General features: G+C 53.9%; 2 protein-coding genes across 6 annotated transcripts in view; one reads left to right on the forward strand and one right to left on the reverse strand.

Moving 5' to 3' along the window:
- Nucleotides 1-19,230, forward strand: part of DOCK6 (dedicator of cytokinesis 6) — a 63,427-nt gene that overhangs the window by 19,043 nt on the left and 25,154 nt on the right. For 2 of the 5 annotated variants that reach the window (XM_017869472.1, XM_017869475.1), the window contains exons 14-26: nucleotides 243-405; nucleotides 4,380-4,497; nucleotides 4,569-4,639; nucleotides 4,904-5,042; nucleotides 5,126-5,227; nucleotides 5,804-5,890; nucleotides 6,107-6,338; nucleotides 6,921-7,082; nucleotides 9,936-10,099; nucleotides 11,497-11,601; nucleotides 14,705-14,797; nucleotides 15,060-15,155; nucleotides 16,876-17,016. In XM_017869472.1, coding sequence (XP_017724961.1) covers nucleotides 243-405; nucleotides 4,380-4,497; nucleotides 4,569-4,639; nucleotides 4,904-5,042; nucleotides 5,126-5,227; nucleotides 5,804-5,890; nucleotides 6,107-6,338; nucleotides 6,921-7,082; nucleotides 9,936-10,099; nucleotides 11,497-11,601; nucleotides 14,705-14,797; nucleotides 15,060-15,155; nucleotides 16,876-17,016 — 1,673 coding nt within the window. The remainder of the gene's footprint in view (nucleotides 1-242; nucleotides 406-4,379; nucleotides 4,498-4,568; nucleotides 4,640-4,903; nucleotides 5,043-5,125; nucleotides 5,228-5,803; nucleotides 5,891-6,106; nucleotides 6,339-6,920; nucleotides 7,083-9,935; nucleotides 10,100-11,496; nucleotides 11,602-14,704; nucleotides 14,798-15,059; nucleotides 15,156-16,875; nucleotides 17,017-19,230) is intronic. The other 3 variants (XM_017869473.1, XM_017869474.1, XM_017869476.1) reach the window with 3 other exon arrangements.
- On the reverse strand, nucleotides 507-3,170 carry ANGPTL8 (angiopoietin like 8). Its single transcript, XM_017869477.1, has 4 exons — nucleotides 2,501-3,170; nucleotides 2,139-2,300; nucleotides 898-1,007; nucleotides 507-792 (listed from the first exon to the last, which is right to left on the reverse strand). Exons 1-4 carry the CDS (start codon nucleotides 2,795-2,797, stop codon nucleotides 765-767), a joined length of 597 nt encoding a protein of 198 aa, XP_017724966.1. The 5' UTR covers nucleotides 2,798-3,170; the 3' UTR covers nucleotides 507-764.

Genomic DNA, 19,230 nt, shown 5'->3' on the forward strand with positions numbered 1-19,230 from the left:
TCCAGCCCGGGCGACAGAGCAAGACTCCGTCTCCAAAAAAAACAAAAACAAAAACAAAAAAAAAAACTGTAGGATGAGAGACAGCAGAGTTGAGGGCAATTTCTGGACTTGGCACCTGAGGGACACAGCCCCCAGTCCCCAGAGAACATGGTGGGGGAGTCTGCCCTGACTCCACAGCCCAGACAGGGTGGGCGGGGCCAGGAAGCTCCCAGGTAGGTGCAAACCGGTTCTTCCCTTTCCAGCCCAGCTCAAGATCGACATTTCTCCAGCTCCGGAAAATCCCCACTTCTGCCTGTCCCCCGAGCTGCTTCATATCAAGCCCTACCCGGACCCCAGGGGCCGGCCCACCAAGGAGATCCTGGAGTTCCCTGCTCGCGAAGTCTACGCCCCCCATACCAGCTATAGGTACGGCCTCTGGGGCCCAGCTGGGCACTTGAATGGGAGGTATTCGTACATCATGCTGGGTGGGGTCTCCCTAAGCTGAGGACATACACAGACACCCTGGGTGAGATGCCACGACTCTGCTTTAATAAGGGGAGTGTGTAGGCATGAAAGGGTACACATCCTTCCTCCACCCCTCCCCAATGGGGCTACGTCCTCTGCCTTTGTCCCTGCCTGCCTCTGTCTCTGCTCTGTGCTCAGAAGTGGGGCCCGGCGCCCTGGCTGATCCCAGTGAACAGGCAGCTCCTTCCTGTTCAGGAGCCTCATGGGGCGTGGAAGTGTTCCTTGCAGCATGATTGGTCCTCAGTTCCATCCAGGCAGATTCAGGCTGGGAGCGCCGCTTTGTGGATTCTGGGGAGGGAGACGTGGCTCATCCCAGGCGAGGGGGCCCCTTTTCAGCTGCCCTGTGCACCCCCCATCCGATTGCCCTGCCTCCCAAACCCCTGCCCGGCTTACCTCTCCTGGATCTGTCGCAGCCGATGCTGCTGTGCCACCATCTCCCGCCTCTGCCGCTGCACGTGGCCTGTGAGGGCCCACAGGATGTGGCTCTGCTTGTCAGCGTGAGCCTGTGGGGGTCAGAATGGAAACCTCAGCCGACGGCCACCTCACCTCCCATCTCCTGACCTCCTGCCCTGGCCACCCTATTGTATCTGTGTGACCCAGCAAGTCAGCAATGCTCTGAGAAACTCCTCAGTTTCTCCATCTGTACAATGGGGATAAAATAGGACTCACTTCATGGGGAGGTGATAAACATCGTATGGATTTTTTTTTTTGAGATGAAGTCTCGCTCTGTCACCCAGGCTGGAATGCAGTGACATGATCTTAGCTCACTGCAACCTCTGCCTCCTGGGTTCAAGCAATTCTCCTACCTAAGCCTCCTGAGTAGCTGGAACTATAGTCACGTGCCACCAGGCCCAGCTAATTTTTTGTATTTTTAGTAGAGATGGGGTTTCACCATGTTGGCCAGGCTGGTCTCGAACTCCTGACCTTAAGTGATCCACCTGCCTCAGCCTCCCAAAGTGCTGGGATTATAGGCATGAGTCACCAAGCCCGGCCATCATATGGATTATTAAAGGGCATAGAACAGTGCTGGGTACTTATTGGGTGCTCACAAAATGTTACTAGTTTCTCTAGTAGTAAGAATTTATTGGCCAGGTGCTCACACCTGTAATCCCACCACTTTGGGAAACCAAGGTAAGCAGATCCCTTGAGGTCAGGAGTTTGAGACCAGCCTGGCCAACATGGTGAAATGCCATCTCTACTAAAAATACAAAAATTAGCTGGTGCACCTGTAATTCCAGCTACTCGGGAGGCTGAGGCAGGAGAATCACTTGAACCCAGGAGGTGGAGGTTGCAGTGAGCCAAGATCATGCCACCGCACTCCAGCCTGGGTGACAGTGAGACTCTGAAAAAAGAAAAAAAAAGAATTTATTGAGCACCAACTGTGTGCCCGCCCCATGCTGAATGTTTTACCTGCATTGAGTACCTGGCCCTACTGTGAGATATCAGGTGTTGCCCTTATTTGCAAATGGGGAAACTGAGGCACACAAAAGGACTTGGTTTTTGTCTGGGGACATGCAGAGTAGAGGCCACAGAGCTGGGAGGCTGATCTGGGAGGTCTTTGGGACTTAGGTGCAGAAGCAAGTTCTGGCCAAGAATCAGGGTCTCAGCCCGCTAGGGCTGGGGAAGCCCCTTACCTTTAAGACCTCAAATTCTTGGTAGGCAGGGCCCAGCCAGGCGCTCCTCAGCTGGACTTCTAGCCGCTGCACGCTGTCCTGTAGCACCTTCTGTGCCTGGGCCACCTCCTCCAGCACCTCAGCTATGGCCTCTGCCTTCAGCTGCAGCATATCCTCCTCCATCTGCTTAATAAACAGGGGATCACTAGTAGGATGACCAACTCATCTTTGTGTACCTAAGGACTTGCCTGAGTTTATCGCTGAAAATCTTGTATCCCAGGAATCCCCTCAGTCCTGGGCAAACCAGGATGGTTGGTTACCCTAGACATGAACTCCTCTTCGAACTCCTGGCCACCCCACAGTGTCGCAGCTACGGCGCCCACCTGAGTCTCCAACAGGCTTGCCCGAAGTTCCTGGGCTGCATCCCGGCCCCGGCTGACCTCCTGTCCCAGGAGTTCCATTGTGCGGCCATAGAGACCCAGGCTGTTCCTGGCCTTTGTTAGCCGTCCCTCCGTGGTCTTGTACACACCATTGAGGGCCTGGCCCAGCTGCAGGGTCCCGTGGAAGAGCAGGGTTAGCTCCTCATGCTCTGCCAGTTCTGGGCCGCCCACGGGGGCCGCTGAGGCAGGCTGGATTACCATTGCCAGGGCCCACAGCAGGCACAGAGCAGGCACTGGCATGACTGAGGGTCTGAGTGTGTAGCCACAGCACCACCACTGAAGTCTTTTATGTCTCACACCCCCACTGATCCCCAGTCAATCGTTAACTGGCCAGCCGGGTGCCCCACATTGCACAAGGGCCTGGCGGTGGTGCGATAGTTGCATCATGCGAATGTCCGGCTGGGCCACGCCGGGATCACGCTTCCTGGGGCTCAGGGCCAGGTGTGGGTGGGGAGCATTGGGAGAGGACAGGCCCCAGACCCCGCTGGGAGTTCCTGAGACTCACCATGCTGAGCCTGTTTCTCCATCTATGAATAGGCATCGCAATGATGATGGTAATAATAGTGAAGTTTTTTGTTTTGTTTTGTTTTGTTTTGTTTTGAGACAAAGTCTCGCTCTGTTGCCCAGGCTGGAGTGCAGTGGCCAAATCTCAGCTCACTGCAAGCTCCGCCTCCCGGGTTTACGCCATTCTCCTGCCTCAGCCTCCCGAGTAGCTGGGACTACAGGCACCTGCCACCTCGCCTGGATAGTTTTTTGTATTTTTTAGTAGAGACGGGGTTTCACCATGTTAGCCAGGATGGTCTCGATCTCTTGACCTCGTGATCCGCCCGTCTCAGCCTCCCAAAGTGCTGGGATTACAGGCTTGAGCCACCGTGCCCAGCCAATAGTGAAGATTTTATAAGCATTGAGGGCTTTTATTGGCTTGGTTAGTAGCCAAGGGGGCAGGTGCAGGTGGCAGAGACTCTCCCAAGGTCACACAGCCTGATCTCCAAGACCTGCGTATACCCGGATCACCACTGACTGCCATTTTACTCCCTGGGAGATTGTACAGGTACCTCAGTTTCCCTTCCTGTAAAATGGTGGTGATGTTAGTCCTGCCTCATGAGCTACTTGTGAGAAGTAAATGAGTGATTTCATGTTGAGTGCTTAGAACAGAGCCTGGCACACAGTAGGTGCAATTATTGTATTGTTGTAGTAATAGTGTTTGGTGCGATTATTGTCATTGTTGTTATTTATCATCATCAGTATCGTTACAAAGGCTCAGCTGGAAGGCCTGAAGTGCCCATTATACACACAGGGAAACTGAGGCCCAGAGAGAGGTCAAGGCTTGCACAGAGTTGCCCCTGGGGGAAGGAGGCAGGACTCTGACTCTGGCCTCAGTTTCTGCACCTGAGAAATAGGCCACATAACTCTAGTGACCTCCTAGGGGAAGGGCGGTCAGGCCCTTGGGTGGGGCTTAGGCTTGACCACTGGCCACCTGAGCCACCTTGGAACTCTGGCCCCGAGTGCTTCGTTGTTCTCTGCCTTCTGTGTGTCACTGTGTCCATGAGTGCCTCCAATGTCTTTCTGTGTTCCCACCCTCTACCACGCTGTTCCCAATCTGTGCTTTGAGGGTACTCACTTGTCCTCCACCCTCTGCCCTCTGTCCCATCTCCTGCCTGACACCTGTATTACCTCTCACCTGGCCCTCAATGCCCCAGCCTCATGACCCACTCTTCCTGGACTGTCTGTGCTCCCAGCCAGCCTTGTCCCATCACCCCAGCCTCATATGTGCACCTTCAGGGGCCTTGTTCCTCTGACACCCCCATCCTGCCCCCAACAGGAACCTGCTGTACGTGTACCCGCACAGCCTCAACTTCAGCAGCCGCCAGGGCTCCGTGCGCAACCTTGCCGTGCGAGTGCAGTACATGACAGGCGAGGACCCCAGCCAGGCCCTGCCGGTCAGTGACTATACCCCAGGGAAGGGGGGTAGGGCATCCCCCACGGGTTCCTCATGCATCCACTCCCCCAGGTCATCTTTGGCAAGTCCAGCTGCAGTGAATTTACCCGCGAGGCCTTCACACCGGTGGTCTACCATAACAAGTATGTAGGGGGACACATGAGGAACTCGAGGCACTCATGGGGATAGGAAGATGTCCCTTATATATACACATAGGGCAGCATCGATGAGAAGACGGGGGGCAGGAAGAAGAGAGGTAGAGGCTCCCAGAGTGCTAATGAGGGAAGCTGAGGCAGAGAGGAGAGACAGTGAGGCCCAGCAGCAATGAGGGCGTGGCATGGCAGAGGTGATGGAGCAGACAGTGGGGACCCCAGCCCCCAGCAGATCCCCCAACCCGATTCTTCCAGGTCCCCTGAGTTCTACGAGGAGTTCAAGCTGCATCTTCCAGCCTGCGTGACAGAGAACCATCACCTGCTGTTCACCTTCTACCACGTCAGCTGCCAGCCCCGGCCGGGCACTGCCCTGGAGACGCCCGTGGGCTTTACTGTGAGCTGTCCCCAACCTCCCTTCCCCTGAGCCCTCCTTGTCCCCAAGCCTGGCCGCAGACCTGACCTCCAGCCTCTCCCCAGTGGATCCCACTGCTGCAGCATGGGCGCCTGAGGACTGGCCCCTTCTGTCTCCCGGTGTCCGTGGACCAGCCACCGCCCAGCTATTCCGTGCTCACACCCGATGTATGTGCCCCGGAGCTCCTGCCTGCCAATGCACTCTCCCCAGAAGCACTCCCGAGTCACCTGCCTTCCTTCCTGTCAATCCTGGGAGGCTTGTTGTCCTCTACTGGTGCCTCCAGGGCCCCTGTGTAGCTCATTATCCCCCTATTAATGCCTCTCTGTGTCCTACCTGTCCTCTCCAAAGATTTCCATTGCCTCTCTGCTCCATTCCCACTTTAGCACCCCGCCTGCCTTCCTGATCACTGTCCCCTGCCCCCGCATACCTTATCGTTACCCATGAATGCACCATCATTAATGACTCTAGGCCTCAAATCCTCCTATCCTGTTTCCTGACCTACTCAATGAGTGTTCATTCACCCTGTGTCTCCATTCTCTGCCCCCCTCCTTGGCATGTGGGTTTTCCAGCCTGCGCAGTGGACCCCCTCAGTCTACTGGGACCAGGGCTGGGGTCAGGGTGCTTGGTTGCACCCCCAGACCGGGCTATACTCACGCCACAGTGTCGCAATGGCTGGGGCCGCTGGGTGACCTGATCAGTCGGGGAGGGCTGACCAGTGCCCACCCGGTGCCTCCCTCCCACAGGTGGCGCTGCCGGGCATGCGCTGGGTGGACGGTCACAAGGGCGTGTTCAGTGTGGAGCTCACGGCCGTGTCCTCTGTGCACCCCCAGGTACGGGGTGGGGCGGGAACCCAAGAGTCCTGCCCTGCTCCCCTCTTGCCTGCCCTAGGATTGAGTAACAGTTGCCGATGGCCGGGGAGGTCTGGCCTCGGGCCTTGGACGTGACTTTGGTCAGCTGGGCCCAGCTTTCAGGGAAGCTGCCGATTCCGGCGGGGGTGGTCTCCGTCCCCCGGGGCCCCACCCTGCTCACTCCACATCCCTACCCAGGACCCCCACCTGGACAAGTTCTTCACCCTGGTGCATGTCCTGGAGGAGGGGGCCTTCCCATTCCGGCTCAAGGACACTGTGCTGAGCGAGGGCAATGTGGAGCAGGAGCTGCGGGCCAGTCTTGCAGCACTGCGCCTGGCCAGCCCCGAACCCCTCGTGGCCTTCTCCCACCACGTGCTGGACAAGCTCGTGTGTCTGGTCGTCAGGCCCCCGATCATCAGTGGCCAGATTGGTAAGCGAATGTGGCCTCAGACCTCAGTTTCCCCATCCAGCACATGGCTCCTCAGTCCTGAGGTCCTGAGGGAACTTCTATAGGTCTGTTTACCTCTCTGGCCATTTGTCTCATCTGATAAATGACCCCCAATCCCCTACACCCAGAAAAGGTCTTCTGTGACCCTTTGGCTGGGCACGGTGGCTCACGCCTGTCATCCCAGCACTGTGGGAGGCCGAGGCGGGCAGATCACCTGAGGTCGGGAGTTCGAGACCACCCTGACCAACATGGAGAAACCCCATCTCTACTAAAAATACAAAATTAGCTGGGCGTGGTGGCACGTGCCTGTAATCCCAGCTACTCGGGAGGCTGAAGCAGAAGAACTGCTTGAACCTGAGAGGCAGAGATTTCAGTGAGCCAAGATCATGCCACTGCACTCCAGCCAGGGCAACAAGAGCAAAAATCCATCTAAAAAAAAAAAAAAATCTGTGATCCTTTAATGAGCACATGATCCCTTGAATCCTGATGTCTTTATATTTGGAAAGTGGGCGGGGAGGGGAGAGGCCTTGGGCCCTGGAACTTGACCTCTGCTCTGCCCTGCAGTGAACCTGGGCCGTGGAGCCTTTGAAGCAATGGCCCATGTAGTCAGCCTTGTCCACCGGAGCCTGGAGGCAGCCCAGGATGCCCGCGGTCACTGCCCACAGCTGGCTGCCTACATCCACTACGCATTTCGCCTGCCTGGCACTGAGCCCAGCCTCCCGGATGGTGAGTTCGTAGAAATCCCTGGGAGACAAGAAATATCTAGGAGAAGAGGCTGGGTACGGTGGCTCACACTTGTAATCCCAGGACTTTGGGAGGCCGAGGTGGATGGATTATTTGAGGTCAGGAGTTCGAGATCAACCTGGAAAACATGATGAAACCCTGTTTCTACTAAAAATACAAAAATTAGCTGGGGCCAGGCACAGTGGCTTATGCCTATAATCCCAGCACTTTAGGAGGCCAAGGCAGGTGGATCACTTCAGGGGGTCAGGAGTTCAGACCAGCCTGGCCAAAATGGTGACACCCCATCTCTACTAAAAATACAAAAATTAGCCAGGCATGGTGGTAGGTGCCTGTAATCCCAGCTACTAAGGGGGCCGAATCATTTGAACCTGGGAGGCGGAGGTTGCAGTGAGCCAAGATCATGCCACCACACTCCAGCCTGGTTGACAGAGTGAAACTCCATCTCAAAAAAAAAAAAAAAAAAGCCGGGCACGGTGGCTCGAGCCTGTAATCCCAGCACTTTGGGAGGCCGAGACGGGCGGATCACGAGGTCAGGAGATTGAGACCATGCTGGCTAACACGGTGAAACCCCATCTCTACTAAAAAATACAAAAAAACTAGCCGGGCGAGGTGGCGGGCGCCTGTAGTCCCAGCTACTCGGGAGGCTGAGGCAGGAGAATGGCGTGTAAACCCGGGAGGCGGGAGCTTGCAGTGAGCTGAGATCCGGCCACTGCACTCCAGCCCGGGAGACAGAGCGAGACTCTGTCTCAAAAAAAAAAAAATTAGCCAGGTGTGGTGGCACACGCCTGTAGCCCCAGCTACTCAGGAGGCTGAGGCAGAAGAATCACTTAAACCCAGGAAATGGAGGTTGCACTGAGCTGAGATCATGCCACTGCACTCCAGCCTGGGCGACAGAGCGAAACCCTGTTTCAAAAAAAAAAAAAAGGAAAGAAAGATCTGGGAGAAGAGCATCCAAGTAGTGAGAATAGCATGTGCAAAGGCCCTGAGGCCTCACGGGCCTTGGCTGGTTTGAGCAACTTGCAAGAGAGATAATGTCTTGCCCACTTTTGCCCCATCCTTGGGGTGTGGTTTCTGTTTGCTTGGCTGGAAAATGATTTAGATAGTCAGCAAGCCTCCTCAGTAGCTTGGAGCGGGGACTGAAGCTGGACCGCCTGGATGTGAATCCTGGCCTTGCCACCTACAATCTCTGTGACCTTGAGCATGTGACGTCACTTCTTTGAGCCTGTTTTTCCTTTTGCAAAACAGGGATAATAATAGTACCCACCTCATGGGGGCGCTGGTCATAGTAAATGACATAATAATCCACACAAAATAGCAGAGTGAACCCTCTATAGAGTTGGATTTTTGTTTTGTTTTGTTTTGTTTTGTTTTTTGAGACGGAGTCTCGCTCTGTCGCCCAGGCTGGAGTGCAGTGGCCGGATCTCAGCTCAGTGCAAGCTCCGCCCCCCGGGTTTACGCCATTCTCCTGCCTCAGCCTCCCGAGTAGCTGGGACTACAGGCGCCCGCCACCGCGCCTGGCTAGTTTTTTGTATTTTTTAGTAGAGACAGGGTTTCACCGTGTTCACCAGGATGGTCTTGATCTCCTGACCTCATGATCCGCCCGTCTCGGCCTCCCAAAGTGCTGGGATTACAGGCTTGAGCCACCGTTCCTGGCCTTTTTTTTTTTTTTTTTTTAATTTGCCAAATAAACACCAACCCCTATGTGTCAGGCATTATTCTCAGGGTTTTTTTCTTTTTTCTTCTTCTTTTTTAAGAGTCAGGGTTGGCCAGGCGTGGTGACTCACAGCTGTAATCCCAGGACTTTGGGAGGCTGAGGCGAGTGGATCACCTGAGGTCAGGAGTTTGAGACCAGCCTGGCCAACATGGTGAAACCCTGTCTCTACTAAAAATACAAAACTTAGGCTGGGTGCAGTGGCTAATGCCTGTAATCCCAGCACTTTTGGAGGCTGAGGCAGGCAGATCACAAGGTCAACACATTGAGACCATCCTGGCCAACATGGTGAAACCCCGTTTCTACTAAAAATGCAAAAATTAGCTGGGCATGGTGGCACGTGCCTGTAGTCCCAGCCACTCAGGAGGCTCAGGCAGGAGAATCACATGAACCCAGGAGGCGGAGGTCGCAGTGAGCCGAGATCGCCCTACTGCACTCCAGCCTGGTGACAGAGCAAGACTCTGTCTCCTTTAAAAATATATATATATCACGTGGGCATGGTGGTGCATGGTTGTAATCCTAGCTACTCAGGAGGCTGAGGCAGGATAATTGCTTAAACCCAGGAGGCAGAGGTTGCAGTGAGCTGAGTTCACGCCATGGCACTCCAGCTTGGGTGACAAGAGCGAAACTCTCTCAAAACAAAAAAGAAAAAGAGTCAGGATCTTACTCTGTTGGCCAGGCTAGAGTGCAGTGTCACGATCATAACTCACTGCTGCCTTAAACTCCTGGGCTCAAGTAATCCTGTTGCCTCAGCCTCTCCAAGTAACCAGAACCACAGGTGTGCACTGCCATGCCCGGCTAATTTTTTCATTAATTTTTTTGTAAGGACAGAGTCTTGCTATGTTGGCTGGGCTGGGCTTGAACTCTTGGGCTCAAGTGATCCTCCTGGCTTGCCCTCCCAAAGTAATGGGATTATAGGCATGAGCCACTGTACCTGGCCTATTCTCAGTTTTTCAGTGCCCCCCAAATCTCTGTGAGGCGGCAGTCATTGTACCTATTTTATAGATGAGGAACTTGGAGGCTCAGAAAGGAAAGTGATTTTGCAAAGACTAGCTAAGTAGGAAGGGACTGGGAGGCATCACATCAGGTGGGTGGGTGGTTGACCCTATTCACTCCATCCTCAGGGGCCCCTCCAGTGACAGTGCAGGCTGCCACACTGGCCCGTGGCTCGGGTCGCCCCATAAGCCTCTACCTGGCGCGTTCCAAGAGCATCAGCAGCAGCAACCCCGACCTCGCCGTGGCCCCTGGCTCTGTGGATGACGAGGTTTCCCGCATCCTGGCCAGCAAGGTAGGGCAACGGGGGCCCTGGAATCTCCAGCCTCAGTGGTTGTAGCCACCACGTGGGTGGGCGAAGAATCTCTGCTGATGAAACATGGGAAACAACAGAGATGACAACATGGATGAAGTCTTAACTCTGGGCAGCAGAGTTGGGCTAGGCTGTCACAGGTTGTGGGGTATGGATCAGACTTTGTACTGAGCTCTGTACTCCATGACTGACCCGAGGACGGTGGCAGAGCTTGGCGTGGCTGAACAAAGAGCAATATGTACCTAGTGTAGCAGGTGCATATACACATTCACCTCATGCATATACCTACATAGGTGCATATACACATTCACCCCACGCATATATGTCCACGGGTGCATATACACATTCACCCCCTACTTGCATATACCTCCACAGGAACATGGGCACATTCACCCTATGCATATATGTACACGGGCACATATACGTGTTCACCCCATGCATGTGTGGACACAAGTGTGTATACACCATTCACCCCATGCATATATGTACACAGGTGCATATACACATTTACCCCATGCATAACGCATATACAGACCGGGGTGCATATACACGTTCACCCCACGCATATACAGACCTGGGTGCATATACACGTTCACCCCACGCATATATAGACCTGGGTGCGTATACACGTTCGCCCCACGCATATACAAACCTGGGTGCATATACACGTTTGCCCCATGCATATACATGTTGGCCCCATGCATATACAGACCTGGGTGCATATACACATTTGCCCTACACATATACATGTTCGCCCCACGCATATACAGACCCGGGTGCATATACGCATTCGCCCCACGCATATACAGACCCAGGTGCATATACGCATTCGCCCCACGCATATACAGACCCAGGTGCATATACACGTTTGCCCCATGCATATACAGACCCGGGTGCATATACACATTCGCCCCACACATATACATGTTGGCCCCATGCATATACAGACCCGGGTGCATATACACATTCGCCCCACACATATACATGTTCGCCCCATGCATATACAGACCCGGGTGCATATACACATTCGCCCCATGCTTATACTTATGCAGGTGCATATACACAGTCACCCTGTGCTGTATGTACATGGGTCTGTATTCACCTCATGCATATACGTATACGGGTGTGTATACACATGCACCCCATGCACAGACGTACAGGGGTGTGTACGCATGCACCCATGGACCCATATACACAAGTATGTATAGGTATGCACCCAATGGACCTACATCCATGTGCACATTTTTCAGGATTTTCAGGACGTATGATGATACATACGTGGGCACATGTATGGTCCAGAACCGTGTCCACGCTTGGTATTTCATGCTGCTTTCCCTGCCCTCCACTGGGGATGCTAGCACTTCTCCATGTATCTCCAGGGCATCGATCGCTCACACTCCTGGGTGAATTCTGCTTATGCTCCAGGAGGCAGTAAGGCTGTGCTGCGGCGGGCGCCCCCTTACTGTGGGGCCGACCCCAGACAGGTGCCCTTCCTACCTGTCCCTGCACTTATGTGACACCACCTCAGCATGAGCTCCTCCCACCTTCCTGGCTGTATCTGACTAACCTAAGGGGGCTGCCTGAAGGAGGTGGCAGACCCCTCTCCTGCCTTTGTTTGGGGCTGTGAAGTCTGTGTTTAGGCATCGCTGGGTCATCTTAACTGGCCTTTTGCTGCCATATAGGCCACAGTCTCAGATGGAGACAGAAGGCACAGGGATGATATGCAAATAGCATGCAAATGAAGTGCACATCCAGTCACCCATAACCTCACTGCCCTGCATGGCCTATTCACCTCCCTTTAATCCACCCGGATCATGGGATTCTCAAAGGGCTGGACCGGAACCTCTTGGCTCCCCTATCCCGTTTTAGACAAAGAGCTCCCCTTACCCTGCCTCTTTCCAGGTACCTGGAGTAGTGGAGGGCTTTGCCTCCAAACAGACCTGGGTTCAAGTCCTAGCTCTGCTGTGAGCTCATCCCATGCTCTGAGCAACTGGATGCATCTTCCCAAGCCTCAGTTTCTTCATTTGTAAAATGAAGATAACATTCCAATTTTTCAGATGCAGTTTGGACTCAAAATATGGTGCTCCCCCAGCAGTCCTGAGCCTGTGCTTGAGTTAGGGCTGAGGGCATTGCAGTGGGATTTTGTTGGGATGATAGATTCTTGGTCTGGCCTTGACCCTGAGCTTCTAACTAGTTGGGGAAATAGACATGGATCAAACAAATGCTAGCCGGGCATGGTGGCTCACGCCTGTAATCCCGGCACTTTGGGAGGCCGAGGCAGGCGGATCACGAGGTCAGGAGATCGAGACCATCCTGGCTAACACATTGAAACCCTGTCTCTACTAAAAAATACAAAAAAAAAAACTAGCCAGGCGTGCTGGCGGGCGCCTATAGTCCCAGCTATTTGGGAGGCTGAGGCAGGAGAATGGCGTGAACCTGGGAGGCGGAGCTTGCAGTGAGCGGAGATCGCGCCACTGTACTCCAGCCTGGGCTACAGAGTGAGACTCTGTCTCAAAAAAAAAAAAAAAAAAAAAACACAAATGCATAAGTGTACGATCACACAGCGTGGAAAGGAAGCAAGTAGCAACCGAACATCAGCTTCTCTCTGCGTGGTCTTGGGGGCTTCTCACGGGGGTGACATCTTTTACTGGGACCTGAAGGGTGAGATAGAGTCAGCTAGGGAAGGGTGGGTGGGTGTGGGTGTTCCAGGAAGAGGGAAAGGCATGTACAAATATTGGGACCAAGGTCAGAGGACTGTACGCACAGAGAGGAGGCCACAGGGCTTGCTTCCTTACACACTTGGCTCTAGGGCCTATTCCAGCTCTGTGCCCATCACCAAGGCAACCTGTACCCTATGACAGGCCCAGGGGACTGTTAGCAGAACAAGCAGGGGGGCCTTAGGGCAGTTATTTCCTTGGATTGTTGGGAATCTGGAAATCTGGGTGACACTGAGGCTGGGCCTTTTCAATGGAAGGCCCTCATGGTACACAGTGAGTTGGCGGGACATGGCTGGGACTTGGGTAGCTGGAGAGCCCTCAAGTGTCAGAGTAGGTCCCAGGGTTGGGTCGGCTCTGTCATCAGACCTCCTCTTTCCACAAGCAGCCTTGCCTCCCAACCAGCGAAGGAGGAAGCAAGAGTGGAGCTTGAACTCCTCTGCCCATACCCATTTCACAGATGGGGATACTAAGGCCCAAGCCAGGCTTGGGCAGGGCCAGGCCTGGAACCTTGGACTGTCTCTGCTATTCCTGGCACCTCATCAACATCTCACCTCCTCTGTCCTTATCTTTCTGCCTTGTCTTTCTCCTCCTTCCCCATCTTGTGTTTAACCTCCTCTGTCCACACTCACCCTCTGCACCTCTGCGTCCTCCTCTCTGTCCTCTAGACTCACTGACTCGGTCATACTCTATACCTCGTCCACAGTCACCCTCACCTTCTCTGGCCATACACATTCTTGCTGTCTACACTGATTTCATCTCCTCTGCCTTCACCCCACATGCCATGCACCCATTCCCAGCCTTCGTGTGTTCTCGGTCCTGCCCCATTCACACTCCTTCTGCCTACTGTGGTCGCACTGCTGCGTCACTGCTGTACTGTGTTTTCATTGTTATTCTCACCTCCTCTATCACATTCTTTTTTTTTTTTTGAGACAGAGTCTCGCTTTTGTCACCTAGGCTGGAGTGCAATGGTGTCATCTCGGCTCACTGTAACCTGTGCCTCCCGGGTTCAAGCGATTCTCCTGCCTCAGCCTCCCAAGTAGCTGGAATTACAGGTGCCTGCCACCATGCTTAGCTAATTTTTGTAGTTTTAGTAGAGACAGAGTTTCAACATGTTGGCCAGGATGGTCTCGATCTCCTGACCTCGTGATCCACCTGCCTCAGCCTCCCAAAGTGCTGGGATTACAGCTTTCTTTTTTTTTTTTTTTGAGACGGAGTCTTGCTCTGTCACCCAAGCTAGAGTGCAGTGGTACCATCACAGCTCGCCGCAACCTCCAAGTCCCAGGGTCAAGCAGTCCTCCTGCTTTGGCCTCCTACAGGCACACGCCACCACCCAGCCACACACACATACACACACACACACACACACACACACACACATATATATATATTTTTTTTTTCCTTAGTAGAGTCAATGTCTTACTGTGTTGCCCAGGCTGGTCTTAAACTCCTGGGTTCAAGCAGTCCTTCTGCCCCAGCCTCCCAAAGTGCTGGGATAACAGGTATTGAGCCACCCCACCCAGCCTCATGTTCTTCTCCCATACCCACACACCTTGATCTTGACTCACCCAGCTCTCTCCAGCTACTCTTTTATTTGTCCCTGCCTCCACTGCTCTGTCTACTCCCACGGCACGCTGGCCATGCCAGCCAGCCTCCCCTCCCCACCCACGCTGACCCATCTCTCTTTCCTGCCTGCCCCCATTGCCCGTCCATGGCCCTGGCCCATCCATGTGGAAGCATTTCTTTCTCTGTATTCACACTGACCCACCTCTTTTCCCCCATCCCTGTCTGTGTGGACATGTGTTTCCTCCAACCACGTACCCCTTCACCTCATCCACACTAACCCTCTCCTCACCATCACATCCCATCATAGGCCATCGACCGCAACTCTAGCCGAGCCTCCTCCTACCTCGAGGGTTCCTCCTCAGCCCCACCAGCCACCCAGCCGAGACCCACTGTGCAGAAGGTAGTAGGGGGAAGGGTGGATGACTTCATTTTTGTCCTGGCCCCAGCAAAGGGGTCCAGTGCTCCTCCCCCATCCAGAGCCCAAGGGGGTCTGGTGAGCCCAGGGAAAGGGCACGTCTACTCCTCTTACCCCTCTCCTCCTGCTTGGCTCCTGCTGCACTAACCCCGAGCCCTCTGGCTGCAAATTCCCCTGGTATGCCCTCCAGAGGGGGTGCGGGAAGGGGTGGCACCTTCCACTCTGTGACCCCTGCCTCTGTCCCCAGCTGCTTCATGAGGAGCTGGCTCTGCAGTGGGTGGTCAGCAGCAGTGCCGTACGCGAAGCCATCCTCCAGCACGCCTGGTTCTTCTTCCAGCTCATGGTGAGACCCCCGCCTCCCTGCCTGCTGGCAAGAGACCCCCAAGGGAGCCCCTTCCTTTTTTAAAGAGAGATGCCCCCTGGCCGGGCGCGGTGGCTCACGCCTGTAATCCCAGCACTTTAGGAGGCTGAGGCGGGTGGATCATGACGTCAGGAGATGGAGACCATCCTGACTAACATGGTGAAACCCCGTCTCTACTAAAAATACAAAAACATTAACCAGGCGTGGTGGCAGGCGCCTATAGTCCCAGCTACTTGGGAGGCTGAGGCAGGAGAATGGCATGAACCCAGGAGGCGGAGCTTGCAGTGAGCCAAGATTGCGCCACTGCACTCCAGCCCGGGCAACAGAGCAAGACTCAAAAAAAAAAAAGTAAAAGAAAAAGAAAAAAGAAAACGCTGGGCGCGGTGGCTCAAGCCTGTAATCCCAGCACTTTGGGAGGCCGAGACGGGCGGATCACGAGGTCAGGAGATCGAGACCATCCTGGCTAACTCTGTGAAACCCCGTCTCTACTAAAAATACAAAAAACTAGCCGGGCGAGGTGGCTGGCGCCTGTAGTCCCAGCTACTCTGGAGGCTGAGGCAGGAGAATGGCGTGAACCCGGGAGGCGGAGCTTGCAGTGAGCTGAGATCCGGCCACTGCACTCCAGCCCGGGCGACAGAGCAAGACTCCGTCTCAAAAAAAAAAAAAAGAAAGAAAGAAAAAAAGGAGAGAAGCCCCCTGAGATTGCACCTGAGATATTTGAGAAATGGCCCCAAGAGACTCCCCCCACCTAGGGAGGTAAGAAGCACTTAAGGTGGTGTCTCCGTGGAGAGACTGTACCTGAAACCCCCTTTAGAGAGAGCCTCCCTTCCCCATGAGACTGTTTAAGGAGAGAAACCATTAAGAGACCCTCACCTAGAGAGGAGACCTCCATCCTGCAAGAGAGATTCCTGGATAGAGAGGGAAAGCTGTGGCCAGGCACAGGGGTTCACGCCTGTAATCCCAGCACTTTGGGAGGCCGAGGCAGGTGGATCACCTGAGGTCAGGAGTTTGAGACCAGCCTGGCCAGCATGGTGAAACCCCATCTCTACTAAAAATACAAAAGTTAGCCGGGCATAGTAGCATGTGCCTGTAATCCCAGCTACCTAGGAGACAGAGGCAGGAGAATCACTTGAACCCAGTAGGCAGAGGTTGCAGTGATCAAGATCATGCCACTGCACACCAGCCTGGGCGACAGAGCAAGACTCCATCTCAAAAAAAAAAAAAAAAAAAGCGGGAAAGCTGTCTGATCAAGGTAGAGACATCCCTAAAACTCTTCAATAGGTTCTTTGAAGCCCTCTTCCCAGGGCCTGCTGGCCACATCCCCTCTGGACCTCCAGTAAAGCTTGCTTCAAATCCAGTGCCTCAAGCCCCACCCTTTGTCCCACCTCTGGACTTTGCCCTGGGGAGACCTGCATAAGCCCCTCCCACACCCTCTCAGCCTTCCCATTCTCTACACTCGGCCTGGGATGCTCACAGGATCCGCCCATGGCTTTCTCAAGCCCCACCCATAGGTCACAAACCCCATCTACATCCCTCAGGCCCCAACTTCTACCTGCAGCTACAGGGCTCAAACCTACCTTCAGCCCACCTCCCTTGCTACTAAAGCCCCGCCCCTTATGTTAAGCCTCCTCCACCCACAGCCTTTCAAGCCCCACCTACAGCCCTTCAAGCCCCACCCACAGCCCTCTCACTCCATCCCCAGGTGAAGAGTATGGCACTGCACCTGCTTCTTGGCCAGCGACTAGATACACCCCGCAAGCTGCGCTTCCCTGGGCGCTTTCTGGACGACATCACTGCCCTGGTGGGCTCTGTGGGCCTGGAGGTCATCATGCGTGTCCACAAGGTGGGAGATGCAGGGTCTCAATGTGGGAAGAAACCTGAGGGAGGACATAGAGCCAGCCAGGTGGGGGCGCCAATCCTGCCCAGTGCCTCCTGGCTGTAAGACCAGTAATCTGCTTTGCTGGGTGGATCTGTTCATTCATTGTCTGTCTCTTGAGTGCCTCTGGTGTGCACAACGAGCCAGCCAGGTGGGGGTGCCAATCCTGCCCAGTGCCTCCTGGCTGTAAGACCGGGAATCCACTTTGCTGGGTAGATCTATTCATTCATTGTTTCTTGAGTGCCTCCGGTGTGCACAGCCCTGTGCTGGGTGTAGCAACATAACAAGAAACAAAACAGACCCAAATCCTTACCCTTGCTTTTAAAGGGAGACTTGAAGAAAGTGAGGGATCATTCCATGCAGCGTCTGGGGAAGGAGCATTCCAGGCAGGCAGAAAGCAGGTGCAAAGGCCCTGAGGCAAGACCATGCTTGGGCTACCAGGAGAGCAGTAAGGATGGCTAGATTGTAATGAATGACGAAGGAAATGAGGGTTGATGAGAGCAGGGAAGTGACAGGGCAGATCCATTAGCCCTTAGCACAGTCAGAGTATACAGCAAGTGCTCAATAAATAGATGTTGATGTTTGGAGACCCTGACAGTGGACTTGTTCAGGCCCTGGATTACCAATTCCAGTGCCCTCGGGGGCTAGGCAGGCAATACTAATCATAATAGTAATAATATTGAGCATTTACTGAGCACTTACTATGTATCTAAGCACTTTATATGGATATCTTTTGTTTGTTTATTTGTTTGTTTTGAGGCGGAGTTTCACTCGTTGCCCAGGCTGGAGTGCAGTGGCGTGATCTTGGCTCACCGCAACCTCCGCCTCCCAGGTTCAAGCGATTCTCCTGCCTCAGCCTCCCAAGTAGCTGGGATTACAGGCATGTGCCACCACACCTGGCTAATTTTGTATTTTTCGTAGAGACAGGGTTTCTCCATGTTGGCCTGGCTGGTTTGGAACTCCTAACCTTGGGTGATCCGCCCATCTCGGCCTCCCAAAGTGCTGGGATTACAGGCTTGAACCACCACGCCTGGCCTTGGATCGTATCATTAAATTTTCACAACAACCCATGAAGTTAGTATTATTGTTATCTCCATTTTACTGATGGGGAAACTGAGGCATCAAATGAATGAGTAGCTTAACCTTGTACCATACGACTGAGAAGGGGCAGAATGAGGTTTTTGAATCTGAGCCACCAGCTCCTGACCCCTCACTGTCAATACCAGTTTCAGCTAGGAAAGTGGGGCTTATGGTAGAGCAGAGGGCAGATATCCCACCTAACAGGGGTGACCATCACTCAATCCAGCCAACAGAAACCCTGCAGGGATGTGGCTCAGCTATGGCCAGATTGGCTTTTTTTTTTTTTTTTTTGAGACGGAGTCTCGCTCAGTCACCCAGGCTGGAGTGCAGTGGTGCGATCTCGGCTCACTGCAAGCTCCGCCTCCTGGGTTTACACCATTCTCCTGCCTCAGCCTCCCAAGTAGCTGGGACCACAGGCGCCCGCCGCCACGCCTGGCTAATTTTTTGCATTTTTAGTAGAGATGGGGTTTCACCGTGTTAGCCAGAATGGTCTTGATCTCCTGACCTCATGATCCGCCCGCCTCGGCCTCCCAAAGTGCTGGGATTATAGGCGTGAGCCACCGCGCCGGGCCGGCTGTTTTTGTTTGGAGATAGGGTCTTGCTCTGTTGCCCAGGCTGGAGTGCAGTGGTGTGATCATAGTTCACTGCAGCCTCGACCTCCTGGGCTCAAGGGATCCTCCCTCCTCAGCCTCCCAAGTAGCTGTGACCAGAGGCAGAAGCCACCATAATTGGTTATTATTTATTTTTTTTTTAGTAGAGTCAGGGTCTCACTATGTTGCCCAGACTGGTCTCCAACTCCTGAGATCAAGGGCTCCTCCCACCTTGGCTTCCCAAAGTGCCGGGATTACAAGCATGAGCCTCCATGCCTGGCCAGATTGTCTGGGAGTTGTTTGTGTGTGGTTTTGTTTTTGTTTTTATATTTGTTTTTGTTTGAGATACAGTCTTGCTCTATTGTCCAGACTAGAGTGTGGTGGCATGATATGAGGCTTACTGCAGCCTCAAACTCCTGGGCTGAAGCAATCCTCCCACCTCAGCCTCCAGAGTAGCTGGCGCTACAGGTGCATACTACTATAACCACCTAATTTTTTTTTTTTTTTTTTT

Source organism: Rhinopithecus bieti, unplaced genomic scaffold (assembly GCF_001698545.2).
Source record: "Rhinopithecus bieti isolate Rb0 unplaced genomic scaffold, ASM169854v2 scaffold_5025, whole genome shotgun sequence".
NCBI classification, from domain to species: Eukaryota; Metazoa; Chordata; class Mammalia; order Primates; family Cercopithecidae; genus Rhinopithecus; species Rhinopithecus bieti.